General features: G+C 39.4%; 1 protein-coding gene across 10 annotated transcripts in view; it reads left to right on the forward strand.

Annotated features, from left to right (window-relative positions):
• The window catches only part of Bnc2 (basonuclin zinc finger protein 2), a 429,028-nt gene that overhangs the window by 68,580 nt on the left and 340,975 nt on the right, over positions 1–19,473 (forward strand). For 7 of the 10 annotated variants that reach the window (XM_021252872.2, XM_021252885.2, XM_087183875.1 and 4 more), the window contains exon 2: positions 4,513–4,602. The exons of the other annotated variants lie outside the window; for them this stretch is intronic. In XM_021252872.2, coding sequence (XP_021108531.1) covers positions 4,513–4,602 — 90 coding nt within the window. The remainder of the gene's footprint in view (positions 1–4,512; positions 4,603–19,473) is intronic. 10 annotated transcript variants of the gene reach the window in all.

Below are 19,473 nucleotides of genomic sequence, written 5' to 3' on the forward strand. Positions count from 1 at the left end.
AAGACACTGCAGTGGACTGTTGGTCCATTAGTTTGCTTGGGCATCTTGTTTTACTAAGGAGCCCTCTAATGGTTTCTTGGCAATAATTACTATCTCTCTTCTTCATGCTATTCAACATGACAGGCACTTGCTGAAGTCGCAGCTAATATATTTGCACTCTAACCAGCTCCAATGCTGAGTCTCCTCGAGTATGTTTGGCTAAGAAATGAATGATGACTATGTTTTTTTCCTGGAGAAGATTTCTCTAATGTAGAAGATAGTCATTTTATTTCAGATACTAAGCAGGCGTGTGGCGTAACATAAGTGCTTGTGAAAAAAAATTGATACATTAGCTGTGGTCTGCCCATTGAATGTCTTGTGTATTAGTAGTTGATGGTATTGAAATAGGGGAAATATGTTTATGGGCTGTTTTACTTATATAATGATAACTTTAAGCTTGAGCCAGAACCACAGACAGGGAGCAGTTTATGTAGAAATGAACCTCTAGGCAACTATCATGATGCTATATGATTTGGGATTTGACCTTTGTTTCAAGTAACTTACAAATGGGAAGCATTTTTACTTTTCTTTGTCTCTCTCTCTCTTTTTTTTTTTTAAGGTGAAAGAGGGTATCTTAAAAGAAAATACTTCAGCTCTTTTTCATGTCTTTTTTATTCACTTTGTGAAGTATGGTCAGTTTTGCTGATAGGTGTATTTACTTTGTAAACATCAGTTGGAATTTCCTGTGGTAAGCATTTGAGGTTTAGTGAATGAGCCTGAATCCTTTTGAGATTCATCTATGAAGTTTGTTTGCTAAAGTACAGCATTTCAAGGGGATGAATATCTTGATTATCATTAGTACCATCATTATTTTTTGTTAAAAGTCTTTGAAGGCTTTAAGGTCATAAAAAGGCATGAGAAAATATAGGAGGAAGAATAAAAATCAGAAGTATGAAGACTTGTGTAAAGAGGATGAATATGCTTTGAATATTGAAATCTTTTTTGCAGATATATGTATTTGTGGAGTGATAATTAAAATCATTTAGGGCTTTTTTTTCTGTCCAGTTAAGTCAAAGACCTCTTTTTATAAACTCTTCTTTGAGGAGGGATGAGAAAACATTAGCAACAACTCTATTTCAGATAATTTTTCTCCTTTGCTTTAAAAACATACTACAGCTGCCTGATAAAGTAGCTTCTTACTTTTTTAGTATATCACAGAGGAGAAAGAGAATTATCTTAGAAACATATTTGAAGCACATGATGAAAATGAAAGGTTTTTTTTTAAAAAAAACCTTTTAGAATCTATTTTCTTTGTGCAGGTACCAGATGTTGATGTTGGCAGTGCTTAAGAGGGTCACAGGGCATTTAAAATCACTAGGCTGTGGGGAATAGAATTCCAGGTCTGTTTCACTGAGAATTACTCAAAACTTGTGTTTACTCAGCAGTAAGTAGTACAAAAGTACTTTTTCTATGTGAGCCCCTCTTAAATAGTACCTTAGAAATACATGATCAGTGAAATTGCTACAAAATATATTTATGTTCCAGTGGCTCTTCTCAGCATTACAGAGGTCATGGTCCTATTTAAGTCTCTTTTTCAATGTGAAAAGCAGATCACTCGCAGATTGGTCTTACTTTTGAGCTATTCATTTCAGATTACAGCGGACAGAAGTTGTGCTATTGGCTGTATACTGAGACGAAAAAGGAAGTATACACCATACTTAGATAATATTTCCTTTGTATTCTCTACAAGTGTAATTTCCAGAAGAGAGCAGGACCATTTGCTCCCCTGACACCTCTATATGGACGTTCTTTTCTGGGTGACCTAAAGTTCCTTTTCACTGATAAGATAATTAGGATTAATAGTTTAAATGGAAAAGTAGGATTTTAGAAGGAAAAAGGCTCTGAAAACATTCTGACAAGCGTAATTTTTTGTGTTCAGCACTAGATTTTTATTTCTTCTGGTTTTGTGGGTGTAGCACCTGAACAAGTTAGATGGTGATACTTCTTGGGTTTTACAAATGATTTTTATGTATTTTGCTATAGTTAGCATTAAGATTTTACTCAGGAAATTTGAATTCTATAATAAAATGTGATTAATTTCTTGTAGGCTGTATTGCCCTTCTTCTTACTATGACCAGCCCCCCTGTAGGAAAAGAAGTACTTCAAATAATCTAGCTGTCAGAAAAAAAAAAAAGACTGAAAAGAAAGAGGGTTGTATTAATCATTGCCTCTGAGATCATGACTAATTTTTGCCTCTTCACATTTTGCTACACTTTTCAGGTCATCTACAGATAGAGTATATTACTTACAGTCAGAACAAAGAAATGAGAAACTTGTATGTGTGTATTACAGGTGGTGTTGATATGCCTAAGGAGTCAGTTTTAATTAAAGATCCTGGAAGCTTGGTTCTATGCAGTAGAACACAAGCTTATTAATGTCTGTACAGTCACATGTAATTTAACAAAGGGGACATGTTAGGAGATTTGAGATTTAAGTTGGTGGCTTGTGAACATCAGCTGGTACTTCCCCAATCCTAAATGGTACAGCCTATTACAGTACTGTAGTAGGCGGTATGGTGTAGTCTCTTGCTTCTAGGCTACAAACCTATACAGCATGTTATTGTACAGAATACTGCAAGTAATTGTAAAACAATGATATTTGTGTTATCTAAACATAGAAAAGGCACAGTAAAAATACAGAATAAGTTTTAAAAAACGGTGCACCTGTAAAGGTGCATACTGTGAATGGAGCTTGCAGAACTGGAAGTTGTTCTAGGCCAGTGAGTGGTGAGTGAATGTGAAGGCCTGAGGTTAAACCACTGTTGAGTTTATAAAAACATTGTACACTTAGGCCACATTAAATTTATAAAAAACAATTCTTCAGTAATAAATTAACCTTAGTTTACTATATTCTTTTTACTATATAAACTTTTAATTTTTTAACTTTTTGACTCTCGTAATGGCATTCAGCTTAAAATACAAATATGCTGTACAGCTGTATGAAATAGAAGCTTTTTTCTGTTACGAAAAATTTTGCAAACTTTTTTTGCTAAAAACTAATATGAAAACACATTCATCAAGGTCTCTGTGGGTCAGGCGCATCACTATCACTGTCTTTAGCCTCCACATTTGGTCCCACTAGAGGGTCTTTCAGGGGCAGTGACAGCATGGAGCTGTTGTCTCTTTTGACAGGGTACCTTCCTCTGGAATCTCTTGCAGGCCTGCCTGGGGCTCTACTTGGGGAGTTGTTATTCTTTTCACAAGTATGTCTGGGCGATTTTCTTTTTTTCATCATAGATTTGTGTGTAAGCATATAATGTATCCTGAGCATTCTTGTCTATTAGTGAAAACCATTGGGCGTTTGGGGTCCATGTTTTCAACATTATAAGGAGCTTGTTAAGATCTGCAGAAGATTCTGTGAAACTTTTAACTTTGAATCTTCTTGGAATTTCTTTTTCTTCTCCTGTGGTTTCTTTTTCTCTTGCCTCAGCTTCAGATATGTGTTCACTAAATAATAAAAGTTTTTCAGCTCCTTTATAATTTGTGGGACCACCATGGTATATGTGGTCCATTTGTTGATTGAAAGATTGTTTTGCAGCACATGACTGCCCAGCTCTTACAGCTGCCTGATGTTTGGGTTGCTGGCATATACAGCCATGGATCCCCTAGTTATGGGGTTTGCTGGTCACCAAAGGCAACAATCGTTTTTCCACTTTAAGTGGCAGATAGGGCTCACCAGTGCTGCCGTTATTGCCATATGGTTCTTTACCTTTTGCCCCCATGTATATATTTTGTGGGGAGTCTATATGATATTTCTATCACTCATCATTGCAGTTCTGCAATGGAAATGGACTTATAGGCTGGTAGGGGCAGCTTCAGAATTTCCTCTATCATACCTATGTATAGTTTAGTGATGAATGCAAAATGAACACGTGCCTACTGTGTGATTGGCATTTAGGGTAGCTTTCTGATTGATGAAGTTCTTAATGTGGTTTTGAATATTACTTGCAGTTGGGAGAATTCCTGTAAACCATAACATGTGATAGTTGAAAAAATTACATAGAAGTCTTGTTTTTGGAATGAGGAGACTGCTTTGTCACATTTTAAGTGTGATCTCAGGGATAGTACTTTTAAACTTTGTTATCTTTGTCTGTAAAATGGGGATACTTATAATATTTTCCTTTAGGATAGTTGTGAAACTATATGAACATCTTTTGTAAATCTATATACATTTCATTTATGAGTTAAGCTGCTCTTGCCAAACTACCTAAATTAGAATGGAGGTGATTTGGATCAGGTTCCTGAGTTCATAGCTTAGAGCCAAATTAAATTTGTCCATTCTACTTGGAAGGGGGGATGTCAAAGATGTATGGTTTTAATCTTATTTTTGTGAGAGGCTGTGCCTGCTATAACCCTCATAGCTTCCATTAAAAAAGCTGAAAATAGTTCATTTTCTGTTCGTAATTACTTGGCAGAAATTTTGGAATAGGGAGAGAGAAATTAGTAACAGCCAACCTTTCCTTTGCACTTACAGATCAACAAAAGGGATTCTTGGGTCCTAGAGACCAAAGAAAGAATCAACAGGAGTACCCAGGGTGAACTGATGGATTACGGAGCCTGGCTGGTAATTACTTTATCTGAGCTGAAACGTTAACTTAATACATGGGCAGTGCCCAGAGAAAATTAAGATTTGGGGACCCTACACACAATACCTTACACCCTCCTTTGGGAGGCAGCCTTCTCTTTGAGGGGATATACCTGCTTCCTCTCCTGAGGCTTGTCATGTATTTTATGCTGCACCCTGGCAGACTGGAGTTCTTTTGTTTCGGTTGTTGAGCAGATATGAGTGTTTAGGTTAGCCATCTTTCTGTGGTGGCAAGAAACAAGTTTCTCAAGACTTTAAAGCTAGATATCAGATGTGAATAGGCTTTTATCATCTTGTGGTTCAAATATCTAAGTGGCTTTGGCTTTTGTTTATTGGTTTTTATTTTGGTGGTACTGTGGATTGAATTTAGGGCCTTCTACATGCTTCGTAAGTGCTCTACCATGGAGCTACATCCCTAACCCTCAAGCTTTAGCTTTTGGACTTTTATGAGACTCTGACCAGATGCAAACCTAATCTCAGACCAGGTGATATTGTCATCTTAGGAGTCCAAGGGGATTTCACTGTAAAAGCTAACATATGTTGATTATTAGTAACTTCCTTTGTTCTGTGCTGGGAATGATTGTGAAACCATAATGAAGTTCAGAGACATATTGATATAGCGATACGTGTTTTCCATGGGCTGGGAGGGCCGTTTACATATTTTCAGGTGGTTGTCACGTCCATAGTGCTTGAGAGCTCATTTCATCTACTGCATTCTCAGTCTCTGCCCTTCTGTTATACAGCAGAAAAGTTGAATTTCTAGAAGAGGAAACTATTTCCAGCTTATTAGAGCCAAGAATGGACTTGAACTCAAGTGCAATTTTCTGAGCTCAAGTTGCTTGTTATGTGATAGGAATAATAATAGTTGTTACTTAAGAGATTTAGAGATGGTTAAGTCCAAAGATCTATATTAAAGGTTAGGAACAGTGATGATACCAAAACATCTTAAAAACTGAAAGCTGTCATTGTCATTGAGAGCATTTAATTTTTATTATTCCTCTCATATTCATTACTGCCACATTTTGTAAGTAGTCAAGCAGGTCTTTGTTATTTACCATCTTGTCAAGGCCCATTTTTTTAAACACATTAAAGCAAGTGCTCAACTTACAACAATATTTAAAGAAAATTTGACGATGTTTGACACTTTCGACTTCCAAAGAGACCCATGAAAGGCGTTAATTGAAGATAATTGAATGGTGATTAAAAATCCTCATTTTGGATTTCCTATCTTCTGTGTGTGTGTTTATGAGTTAGCTATATTTCTAACATATAAATATTTGTCCAATGTGATTCTACTCTGGTGCCTTCTCTTGAAAGAGTGTGTATTCTCATGATTCTCAATGAATCATGATTCATTGTTGAGTAGTCTCCTGAACTTCCTTGTTTCCTTAAACATCTACATTGAATGTATACTACTGTGAGTTTTTAAGTATCCTAGTCTTGTTAGCACAGGGCTTTAAGTTTGAAGGCTTTAGGTATAAGATACATTATGATGTCATTATCTGAACGATCCAGACTTTTATGAACTTTTTATTGACACGAGAATTTACTTATGACATATTAATTGATAAGAATTGAACTTACAACTATATTCAGTATTTAAGGAGAAAAAAATTAAGTCAGTGTGCCTTGGATAGGACTGAATGGTATGCCACTTTGTGTTGTCCCGGTTTCATCTCTGGCTGGTGTACTTGTTCATCATCAGTAGTGCAGCTCAGTGGCAAAAGCATGGGCTTTAAAGTCAGACAGGTTTGGGGATTTACCCTATTTTTTTCATTGAGGAGCTTCATGATTTAGATACATTGTCTTTCTGAGCCTCAGCTCTCACAAAATTGGAATACTATCTCCTTTGCAAAATTTCCTAAATGAGTGTATGTATGGTACTGGGAAGTGAACCTAGACCCTTCAGATTGACCTACATCTGTAATCCTTAAAAAAATGTAAAAAATCAGAGATAGGGTCTTTGCTAAGTTTCCCGGATTGGATTGAAACTTCATCATCCTGCCTCAGCCTGCCCATGCGGGGATCATAGGCGTGTGCCACCACACTTGGCCTTGCAGGATTCCTAATCCTGAAAGTGACTTGCTCTTAGGGACTGTTAGTAAATGTTAGTTTATTTTCTCCTCCTGGTGCAACTTTTACCTCCCAACTCCCTTCCCTGACATTTCACAAGGATCAATTCAAGGAATAAAGGAACGTGGAAGGCTTTAGTTCGTACTAACGTTTTCAGTGGTTTGCCTTTTAAATCATCTCTTTTCTGTAAAAGATGTAGTTCTTAAAAATCTCACACCCTTTCAAAGTAAACTCATGACAGTCACGAAGTGTCCAAGTGTCCTACTTCACAGGGTGAGAGAGCTGAGCAAACCAAACTCACGTTCTCACTGGAGTGTGGTGTGAACTTGTCTTCCCTTGGGAGCGCCCAGGAAGGTGGGTACTGGCATCTTCACCCATCCTGTTAGCTGTGATGGGAGGTGTGGAGACTTGGAGAAGACTCAGGCTAAGCTCTAGTTTACAGTTTCACAGCCGTCTGGCCTTTACTGAGCATTCTTTTCCCTGCCAGGATTCCTGTAATTGTCATCAGATGGCTCAGTCTCCCAAATGTTTCTGGTAATTGCAGTGACTTCTGGAGAGTGTTAAAAGAAAAAAAAAGAATTGTGTAGCAGTCATTACTTGTTTGTGACTGCTCTGTTGTATAGAAGTGTGCAGGTCAGGTGTCTCTGGAGTGCAGAAAAAGCAGTCTGACGTGGAGTCTTCCTTAACATCTTCTCGGTGAGCCTTCCCTTTCCTTTGCTGGTTCTTTCTACCTGCATTGCCTCAAAGGACCTTCCTTCCCTGACAAAAACAAGTGAGGAAAGATATAGGCAACATTTCTATTTTCAATTATCAGTCTCCTTTTTATCTCATATCTGAGGACCTTTATGGAGCATTGAATCTTTCCTCAGTCAGCTGAAGGCTTCAGGGAGGTTAAGATTGAACTGGACAGTGAGTGCACCCTGTGAAGAATGATTCAAAGTCTTAGGGAACCTTCTGCATGGAGGAACAGGGGCAGCTGAGATGGACCCTGAGTTCCACTGGATAATATTTGAATGATGGAAATGACAGCATTAATTGGCTAAACAGGAGTTTAGAAGAACAACCCAGAGCATAGAGGTGGCAGAGATGGGTGCGTTCCTGGAGGGGTATGTGGTCACATTTTATCTTAAAAAGGAGAACTCCTTCATAAACTTGAATTCATACTTTTTTTATGAATTCATACTTTACAAAAGGAAGAGACTAATGATTCCGATTTTAGAATGAATGCTGTCTCTAAAGTTAAGCTGTAGAAGGAGTGGCCCATGCTCTCAAAGAGGGCATTCTGTGTCTCTCAGGTGCTTTGAATTTTCCTTTACCAAAAGCACAAGGACAGGAAACTATCTTACATGCTTTTTTTTTTCCTTATAACACATAACTTGACCCTGAAACTGTTTTTCAAGGAGGGGGAAAATTGCCTAAATGAGAAAGGACACTTAAAAAAAGAAGTGATTGACAGGTCTGACCCTATGTGCTCTTTCCTTCCCCTCACCAACCACCTAACCTATTCACAAGGCTGAGACTGATCAGAGATGTAAGGCTGGGTAAGATTGCTCAACTAGATCATATTGGAAAGTGTGAAATTGAAGAGAATTTACATTTGTTCTGATTCATGCTGTTGGCTGAGAGATTGTATTTTTTAAAAACTACTTTGTTTTACTCACTCTTACCTATTAAAATAGTTCATTGCCTTCTGGTGTCCCTGACTGTCTAATGGTATTCTGTTAACAGAGCTACTCTAGATAGTGATATTGACTGTTGTGCTTGCTTCTTTATTTTATTTTATTTTTTTATTATTTTTTTTGGTACCAGGGATCAAACTCGGGTCCTTGCGCTTGCGCAGCAGGCGGCGAAACCACTGAGCTAAATCCCCGGCCTATGCTTGCTTCTTTACATCAAACAGCCGTTTTATAGTTGTCATATGGATCTTTACAAATAATTGAGAGTAAGTACTGATGTCTACACTAAAAGTACTCATGTCTATTCCCCCTCTCCCTCCAGGTGGCTGGGAATGGGGGAAGGGAATGGGGAAGACCTTTATCTCAGCAGGTCACATAGGAACTATTTTGTGGTTAATATGAGAAGCTCTATCATGGCAGTTGCATTCCCCTTAGCAGTGATTGGTCTTTTGAGTAGGCATGTGACTAAAGTCCTGTCCAGTAATTTGTAAGAGGAAGTCTGCTGGGAGTAATTTGTAAGATGGAAGTTTTCCATCTTGAATGAAAAACGAGTGGCCATTTTTGACTGTGGCTGTGGAGCAGTGGGGTAGTAGGGCAATCTGACACCACAAAGCGACCCTGCCAGTAAAAAAGGCAAAGCGTCGGTCACTGATGCCTAGCATTGGGCGCCACCTCTGATTTCTTGTTCTATAATTTGATGACTCATACAACCCACTGTAGATCAGCTAAAGAGTTTTTGTTTAAAGGTGTGAAATGGGGGCTTGGTGATGTAGTTCAGTGGTAAAGTACCTCTCTAGCATGTGCAAGGCCTTGACTCAATCCCCAGCCTCGCCATAAATGAATGAATGGAGGATGTGAAAGGCGAGTAGCCCTTTGTAGTGGAGTCGAAAACTAAAACTGAGCTTTCATAAAGGGAGTACCCACAGGCCAATCCTGTGTCTAACTGATGATCTTGCTTTCCCTGCTGGTGTTACCTCAGTGAAAGGTGGGTGGGGCAGACACATTCACGTTTGGTTTGTTGTTTTTGGCTCTGCTGTGTATAAATTGGGAACTCTGCTCAGGCAACTTATTTTTGATTGGTATTGTTCTGATTGAAATAAGTGAAAGAAGAGTGTAAAATATTGAGGAATAATCTGAAAAACCACGGTAGTGTTAGAGCAGTTAATCAGTTTTCCTTGTGAAGCAACCCTTGCCAATTAGCTTTTGTGTCTGACTTGTTGTGTGTCTTGTGTCTGACTTGTTTTGTGTCTTGACTTCGTTGATAGTGTTGTTACTATATTAACACACTTGTGACTGGGCCATATTTCCTGTGTCACACTGTCAGGTAGCTTGAGCCACCAGTGGTACATGCGTGACTATCCATTGGGTGGCTTTTTATTAATGTTTTTAGTAAAAGGACCAATAAAAGTGATTAGATCTGTTTGTACTGCCAGTGGTACAAGCTGTCCCAATGGAACAGTCATGCATGTACCACCGGTGGTTCAAGCCGATGGGAACATGTTGAAGCTGTTTCTTCCAGTGTTTTTCCTTTTCAGTTAAGCAAACTCACTTTATTTCCTAAAATGAATTATAATTAGGAGTGTTTGGTTCTGAGACTCTTTTCTCACTTAATACCCCTAATGAGTCACAAATGTTCTAAATGTCCTTATTGAGTGGCTTATATTTAGAGAAGAATCCACTTTTTTAATTCACTAATCCCTTGCTTTTGTGTCATACACCCTTGTTAGGCTCTCATGTTGCTGTTCATGCGAAACTCTGTGAAATCAGACTTTGGCAAAGCAATGTTACCAACTTTCAGGGTCAGTGGTATTGAAAATGACAAGTTTGTTGACTCTGCATATCTTGTTTTATAGCACTCTTTATTTTTTACACTCTTAATGATGAAATCTTTGCCTATTGCAATTGGAATTTTATTCATAGTTGATTCTCATCTGGTATTTATGTTTTTATTCACTGAAATAAAATAACTGAGTTTATGTGAACTTTTCCATCATACTCTTTTTTGACTCCTCTGCAGTTTGGGAATAGTCTTTCTCACTCCTCAGATCTGTGGATATTGTGCGTCTTTGTCCTTTGCTAGAAACTGATAATGTTCCAGTAGAATTGACTGGTTGCAATGTGGAGTCACAGTGAATGGGACTTGGGCAGTATCTAGGAGTCAGTGGTTCTGTGTTTGTGTATGTATACACACATACATAATGTATATAAACTATACATTATAAAACGTTCTCAGTAACCGTATTCTTTCTGAGGAAAGCAGACAAATTAGTGGTAAAGTTTTGAAGAACTTGGCGTAAGGAGTTAAACTCCAAGTTCAGATCTTGGCTTTACTGCTTACTGCCTGAATATTGTTGGAGAAGTTACTAACTTCTTTATGCTTTGGTGTTCTCCTTTATCCATGGTGGCAAACCTATGGCACATGTGCCACAGTGGGCTGTTTTTATCATTGAAAGCTCTAAAAGGTTTGCCATCACTGGCCTGTATAATGGGGATTGCAGTGTCACTTCCTATCCAGATTGCTCTGAGGATTCTATGAGAAAAATACATGAGAAGCCCTCATGGTAGTGCCTGGTGCATACTGTCTAATTGATACGATGTTATGATATTTAGAAATGATACTGAAGTATATTATTTAGAAATGTTTTTCTCTTTTGTACCTCACAACTATGCTATGGAGAAGGTAATATTAGTGACCTTATTTTATAGGGAATGACATAGAAACACAGTGTCAATACATAACTCTGTTATCTGTAACAGAGTTAGAATCATAGCCTGGGCTTCTTCTCTAGGATTGGGCTTTTAAGTTGCCCAGATTCTGTGATGTTATCAGCCATAAGTGTAGATAGGAAAGGGCATGTGTATCCATTTCTTAAGTCTGGCCTGGTGGTGAGCCAGTTCATTTATTCTAAAATTATTTATTAAATACAGATATCTCTCACATGATTCCAAATATACAAATTTCAGTTACAGTAGTTAATTAAATAATACCAGTCCCTCAGCAATATTACAGTCTGAACTTCAGTTATCATGTTACATGAGCCATGAGTAATTATGTAAAATGCCACTAGCTCCTTCTGTTGCTTTATTTATGGGACAGGCAAGAAAGTAGTTGTGTTGACTCCTTGCCTCCCATGATAAAACCATGTAGCATTTCATCAAAAGGATAACCAAAAGAGGAAATTGGTCATCAAAGATCAAAGTGAAGCTAATATAGTGTTCACACTGCAACTGAAGTTTGGACTTATCGTAGGTAATGTTCTGGGAAAAATATGTAGCACATGGAGGGAACTTCTCCCATCTTCCACTCTTAGTGTCCTAGAGACATGTACATTAGTGATGAATAACTAATTTATCTATATAAATTAGGAGAGTGTTTATGTCCAAAAGGATGAAGATATAACAGAAGAAAAATGCTGGCAAAATTTTTCTTACTAGAGGTATTGCAGGACTGTGAAAACACAAAGAATAAAATGTTGGAAGTTAATCCAAACTTAAAACAAAGTAAGCCAATACATCAAAGCATAGAAAAGACACACAATAAGAAAACAGCACTATTCAAACTATAATTGAAATTTTAAAATAAATTTTGAAAAATTTCGGGGGGTTTTTTGAGACAGGGTCTTGCGTTGTAGCCCAGGCTGGCCTTGAACTCAAGGCAATCTTCCTGCCTCAGTCTCCCAGAGTACTGGAATTATAGACATGCACCACCATGGCTGGCATAAATACTTTTAATTCTTAGAGCTTTGATGTTTTAAATTACAGCGCACTAAATATTTTATTAAGATTTTCTATTTTCCTGTACCTACATAACTGATAGAATGTTTTTAATGTTTTGACAAAAATGTAATTATAATTTTCCTGTTGGTTATTAAGATTGCTCTGCATGGTTTCAGCTTGCATGACTATTTTTACGGTCTTCCATTATCATGCAAAAAGAGGACTGCCTGTATTTATTGAGCCAGGGAGAACTCTGGTAGGTGGTAGGGATACACTGACAAAGTAGACAGGCAAAGCCTGGTTTATGAAAACACTAATTCCAGCATAGATTTATTGTTTGCCATGTGCTAGGGTGTATATCTATGTGTGAATAAAATGTGGTGCTTTCCCCAGATAATTTGTGTTTCAGATGACTGACGAGAGATGAAATCATTACACCCTAACATATGCATAGAATGAGATTTCTTTGAACTCAATGATGAGTCAACTACCAGGCACCATAAGCTGCTAGAAGAACATCTCACATAAAAGACTGGGAGAGGAGAGAGAGGCAAAGAGACAGCCTGGGGAGCTTCATTTGGAAAAGCTGTGTTGAAGAAGGGGCCAGTGGTGAGAAACTTCAGTGTGAAGAACACAGGACATTTAAAAACTTGGGTGTTGCTGGAGTGTGTGGGGCAAGTCATTGGCCAGGTCATAAGGCCATGGGACAGACAGCAGAGTCTTAGAATTTTCCCCTAATTTCTTTTATACTCAAGTGTAAATTATACAGTGAAATTGACACCTTTTACTATATAATTATGTATGTTTGATGTAAGTCCCATAGCCACCACAGCAGTCAAGATGAAGAACATTTACATAACCCCCCAAAATGCTGCCATGCTGTAGAGTGATTAATCAACACCTCCTCCTACTTCCAGCACCTGGCAACCACTGGCCTGTTTTCCACTCATAGTTTTGCCCTTCCCAGAAGGTCATGTAAATAGAATCACACAGTGTGTAGTCTTCAGTGTGGCTCTTTCATTTAGCATGATACTTTGAGGTTCCTATCTGCTGTTGCACGTAAGAACCTTTGGGTTTTAAGCAGAACTGTCTGTGAAAAGGGCGGATTTGAGAGGGTTTTGTTTTAACTCGTGCTGCTGGAGTGGAGCTGCAAAGCTGGGCCTTGTGTAGGAGGCAAAATTAGTCTCAACTGAGGCAGAGCATGTGGGAGTAGTCACAGGTGGAAACTGCATGTTGGGCAAGTTGAGGCAGAGGAGTGGGGTTATCCTGAGGTGAGTTGAGCAGGCTATTGGATATTTGAAGGGGTTGCTCTGTCTCCTTTGCCCTCTGATCTTTGCTTGAACCAAATTTGCTGGATAGTGATCTTGCCTAACTAAAGAACTCCCTTTTCTCTTCATCCTGCCACATCACCACCAACAATTTGCTCCCATCACCTTGCTTTGAAATGCAGACTGTTGTTGCATCAACTTGTCACTTTGTAAAGGACTGTTCTCTTCAAACAGTATCAGCTAACTCAGTTTACCTGCAGTGGCCAATTGTTTTTCTGTAGGTGACAGTAAAATATCATCAGAGAAACAGGTCAGAGCACAGCAGTCACAAGTAGCTACAGGTGAGGGATTCTCTTTTGCAAAGACTCTGGAATGGAAATTGTACCAGAAGGAGACACATGTATACATACACATAAAGTAGCGCTGCTGTAAAGGATCAAACCTAGGGCCTGGCACATACTATGGCAAGTGTTCCATCACTGAGTTATGGTCCCAGACCCTGGAATTGTGTTTTTATGGGTATAACATTTGAACCCGGTTAAACCCTATAGGACAGAAGTAGATTTTCCTTATTGAGGTTGAGGCAGACTGATCTTTTATGCGAGCTCTGTTTGAGTGGGGTCCTGAAGATGTATCAGGCTAAGGGGAAAATTCTGTGCTTGGTTAATATTGTCTACCTCTGGCCTACGAAGGAAACTCCCTGGGAAGCTGTAGGCATAGTAGTTGCCCCTCCCAGGAAAAACTTTGCAGAGCAATGTGATTTGCTACTCAAATACCTTTACCTAAAAGATACTAGATTTTAAAAAAAAAGTAAGTCCATGGCCAGTTATAGCTAACAGAATTTCATCCTCAGGACAGTGTGGTAAAGAACATTGTTCTCCTGTTATAAGTGGGGAAACTGAGGCATATGGTGGTCAAGTAACTAGACCAGTATCAGGTAACTAGTCTTGACAGACTGTCTGACTCCAGCATCCATACTCTTCTCTGTGTCTTTAGAGCTAGTCTAGAATGCTAGTGCCAGGAGGACTCACAGAAATGACACATTACTCAGTTTCTCTGTTCTTCATTTTACACTGAAGTGAAGGCTAGAGAGGAAGCTGGAATGAGTAGCTCCTGATGGATCACCAATAATGGTGGAGCAGAACTAGCTCCCCCCCCCCCCCGGGCTCTTGCCCCTCTTGAAAGTGTCCTATATTTGTCTTAGTTATTTGTCTGTTTCTTGTCAGTGAGAAGGGAGAAGGGATGTTGCTGAAGTAGGCAGACTGGCAAGATCAGTGTTTAATTCTCTCCTTTCCTTTGGCCTTAGCTCTCTCTTGCCTGGGAATGTGTTAATTTGCTGCCCTTTATTCACAAGGGAGCCTAGAATCACTGTTACTCTCCTCTAGCCTGTCCTCTTTAATCACTGATTATCCATCTGGTTGCTCTTCCAGGCTTCCCACTAGTGGGGGGAGTGGGGGAGAAGCTGCCCAATCAGCTGGGTGGAGTTGAATTGAGGATAGTGAGGGGAGGGTTGGGTATTATTGCTATGCAGATCAAAGATTTTGCTGATCTTGTGGTTTTGATCCTCATGCCCCACCTGTATCACAGTCATCATTTCTTGGGCTCCAAATGTTACTGGCTTTTTGGGTTCCAAAGATTCTTTCTCGGTGCTTGGAGTCCTGAACCAAGAATTGGACAAACACTCAGAAAAGGTAGCAAGGATTTATGTTTATTGAGGATGGAAATGCACTCTGCAGAGAGAGAGAAAGGGGGGGGGGACAGAGAGAGAGAGCGCACACGTGCGAGAGCGCCCATTTGCAGATGCTCAGTGGCCGTGAGGTTCATGGCAGGGATCTTTTTGTAGTATCTCTTGTTCCTAGATTGCTTTTCTTGCAGTGACAAACAAGGCATTTGGGACAGTTGTCCTGTGAGACGATCACTTGGACTGATGTCAGATCTAAACTATCCTATCAAAGGCCTGCTTAGTTTCCCTTCAGATGTAAATGAAGAATTGAACATAGCACACTCTGATTGGTCCCAGGTACAGGATTTGGGGATGGTTCTGTACTTGTGTCCTGGGTCTCTGTGGTTGATAGGCCATGCTCACTTGCTCAGCCAGTTTGCCCTGCCCTAATCTCCTATCTTGCAACCTGTACCCAGCCCCTCACACTGGATGCAGGGCAGCTCTCCCACTCTGCAGTTGGGGTGCAGAGCTAGAGAGTGCTGATGACATTTGCTTACCCTAGCCTTTATTTTCATGGAACTCTTATTACACAGGGCATGTGGATGTGAAAGGGAACTCTTACCTTCCTAGTTTACATTTCCTATTTATTATACCTTTTATTTTAAGAAGCCACAGTTTGGGGTTAAATTAATTTTTAAAAATATTTGTCAGGCTCTTTTTTTTTCCGTTAAGTTTATTGGTACATTTTAGGTACACAGTATGATGGCATTCATCATTGGGAATTTGTACCTGTACATGACATATCTTGGTTCTTATTTTTTCCCCATTCCCCTGCCCTCCCTTCAACCCCTCCACCCCTCCTTGTTTACAAAGACTTGTTTCCATTTTTTCTTTTTCTCATATTTTTTCCTTTCCCTTCTCCTACCCCCACTACTTCCCCTCTTCCCCTTCCCCTTTTCCTTTGTGTCAGGCGCGCTCTCTCTCTCTCTCTCTCTCTCTCTCTCTCTTTTTGGTACAGGGGATCAAACTCGAGACATTGTGTTTTCGAGGCAGGCAGCGGAACACTGAGCTAAATCCCCGGACCCATGTCAGGCTCTCCTTTTAGAAAGTCTCTTGTGTGTAAGCTGATTTGGGTAGAGAGACTAATTTTTTCCTCCTTTGGTCCTTGCAATCTGTGCTGGATCTTTGTACGTAAAAATTTAAGTCCTGTTCTAGTTTCTTCTTTGAGCAACCCAGGAGTAAAGTTGAACATTGATGTGTTATGGTCACCAATCTCGAGTGGCTTACTCTTTCTCTGTATTCTCTGTAATTAAGAATGTCCTTCTCAATTTCAACTCAAAATACCTGAAAAGACTCCTTGTTTCGTTGAGAGAAAGCAAATTTCCCCAGGTAAGTCCCCATATGTTTTCTGCAAAAACTGGCCCACACTCTCTTTGTATTTTATTTTACCCGTCAGATGAGATCCTGAGACGTGTATTCAGCCAGCCTGAGCCACCCAACTCTAGTTCCTTGCATTTTCCTGGGTAATTTTAACTCTTTTGGTGCTGCCCAGGACAGACTGTTCTGTCACAGCGGAGTGTTGTGCTCCTGGGTCTCCGCCCAGCCTCTGGGATGGCCATGGGTCTCTAGGTCCGGGCCTCTAAGTAGGTGGAGGTGCCCCCATGGGCGCTGTCCTTCGGGCCTTGCTGAGGCCCTGGTGGTGTGTTCATATGATTATTGTTTTGTCAAATTTTGCATATAGTTTTATATACTTTTTTCCCTTCTTTAAATTAAAAGAGTGTGTGTGTGTGTGTGTGTGTGTGTGTGTGTGTGTGTGTGTGTGCATTGCTGGGAATTGAGTCCAGGACCTCACACATGCTAAGTACAGTGGACCCTTGACTTATGAACTCTTTCGGTTCCTGAGGGCTGGTTGGTTGTAACTCAAGTTGGTTGTAAGTCAATACAGCTGAGATCTGGATGCTTATCTGGGTACACCCTATAGATAGATAATAAGAGGCAGATGAATGTTCCATTAACCTAATTAACCCAAGTTGTTTGTGTGTCAGGCTGGTCGTAACTTGAGGGTCAACTGTATATACTCTACCACTGAGTCACATCCCCAGTCCCTACATACTTTTTCTAAAAGAAAGTCTCCCACTGTGAACAGGTTCAGGCTTTACCAAACCTACATCCACTCCTGAAAAGTCTCCTTCAAAAAATATATAGCAAGTGCCTTCTTCGCCTGAAGTGGTCACCAGACCCACTTGCCTTTTCTGTAGTTTAAATTCCCAGTTGTGGTAAGGCTTCTTATAATCTGGCCTTTGTGAAATGTAGAAGAGTTGCTTGTTAGGTGTCAAATGGGAGGTGAAGATTCTGAGGGAATTTTTGTCAGTGGGATACTTAAAGACTCAGCCAGTCTGCCTTGCATTGGAGCGAGACCTTAGATGTGGACATAAATTAACCTTAACTGGTGGGGAGTTGGTTCCAACACAATGAGTTTGAGGCACTACAGTAGTTCTTTCTGTAAAGTGAAAGCACATTCCCTTTTCAAAAAACACACTGAAAGCTGCCACTATGCAATGCTGTGTAACATAGGCACACACACTCTACTACCTAGTAGACTGTAGAGGTGACCATTTTTCTTCTGATCTTGTGGACGCAAAAATGTTTTCCCACTCTTATCATTGGTCAAGACTCTTAAGTAGATTGTTTTACATTGAGTTGTATCTTGGAGCTGACCCCTCCTTAAAAAGAAAAAAAAGTCTCATTATGATTGCTGTGGAGTTGGAGGGCTAGGAGTTTGTTCAGTAAGTGGATTCGTGTCACTCTTTCACTCCTTTCAGTCTCACTGCCCTACTCTAAGTGGCTTGCCATGGTAACTAGTCACCTCACCTTTGGGGTCTCCCCAGACTCTACCTGTTAGAACTGAAGGTTTTAAAAAACATCTCTGGCTTTTCTGCTGTGCAGGTCCTAAATTCCATCCACTGCAGACTTTCTGAGGTCAGAAGAAGCTCTTACCTGTGTGCTCAAGGTTCTCCTTGAGTGTAGGCGGGTGCCTTTCTGTTTCTGTCTCTTCCTGACACTTTCCAGCATTGTGTCCTAGAGGTGTTGTTTCCCATGCCTCTTATTTTGCAGTCTTTTTCTAAGGCATTTCTCACGTTGTCCTTTGTGAGACAATTATTTGTACGTTTATGTAGTGCTCCAGACTAGATTTAAAAATTCTTAGAAGTACATTGTCTTACTAATTTTAGTAGTGGTGGGCATCCAAGTACTCTGTGAAAAAAGGAGGGTCAAATTAGTGCAAGAATTAGGGCAGCACCCCAGAGCACACACTAACCCTGCTTGTCTGTAGATCTTAAGTGGGGTAAACAGAGCAGCGACTGTGTTCCCCAATCTCCAGGGCTAGAACTGTGCAACAGTACCGTCTTAGGGGCTGAAAAGATAGTTATGTTTGTTTCTTATTCATGTGCACTTTTCTCTGTTATTTGAATAGGATTAAAAAATTTTTTAAATTAATTTTTTTTGGTACCAGGGATCGAATTCGGAACCTTGTGCTTGTGAGGCAGGTGCCAGAACCACTGAGCCAAATCCCTGGCCCCCCAATTTTTTTTAACCAGACGTTTTGCATTTTTGCTAATCTCACTGAAGAAAATTGGATGCTAGTCTGCCGTTAGATGAGGTGCCACAGATCACTTTGAAAATTTTAATTCTTTATAAAATTTTACAGTGTTTTAATGTATGCATCAAAGAAGCTTTTATAAGTTTAAATGAATTTAAAGATTTATATTTGGAAAACTTACCAGTATACTTTTGGCTAATGGGGTTGTTGTCCAAGGTTAATAAAGATAGATCTGGTTTAAACATGACTTTAGTTGAATTATTTAACATAGCATAGAAGGAAGGTGAGTATAGCAAGGGTTTAAATAAAGTAGAGCTTAATTTTTGAGTTAAGCTTTAGAATTTGTTGTATGAATACTGTGAGCAAGTGTTGAGTACATGGTATGAGGCAGTACATATTATTTGAGGCTTTTGTTAGTGCTTCCCAATTAGATCTTAAATCTATTTAAGATCTAAAAGTGCCTTAAAGAGTAAAAATATTTCACTAGATAACCTGAGCTTTAGGTAAATTTGTAGACCCTTGCGTCTTGTAATATGCAGAAGTATTGGCTTAGATAGGCATAAACTGCTGTTACTTGCATAATTTATCTCTTCAGCATAAACATTGTACTCCTAAAGTAAAACTGCTGTCCTGGAAATCAGATTGGTTCTCTCTGAACATTTGTGGGCTTGAAGGAGGTTTTAGGGTTATGTTTGTGTTTAGATTAAATTTGAATGGTAAGTTAAAATTTATGGTGAGCAGTGTGCAGAATGTTTTATTTACTTTTGCAAAGCTCATGAATGAAAGCAACATCTGAATTTGATCCTTGGGAACCAACCATGTTGAGGAAACACGGTATAATTCTGTTTTAATTGT

This window comes from Heterocephalus glaber, unplaced genomic scaffold (assembly GCF_053883595.1).
Source record: "Heterocephalus glaber isolate CG9 unplaced genomic scaffold, H.glaber_assembly_v1.0 deba00001481, whole genome shotgun sequence".
NCBI classification, from domain to species: domain Eukaryota; kingdom Metazoa; phylum Chordata; class Mammalia; order Rodentia; family Bathyergidae; genus Heterocephalus; species Heterocephalus glaber.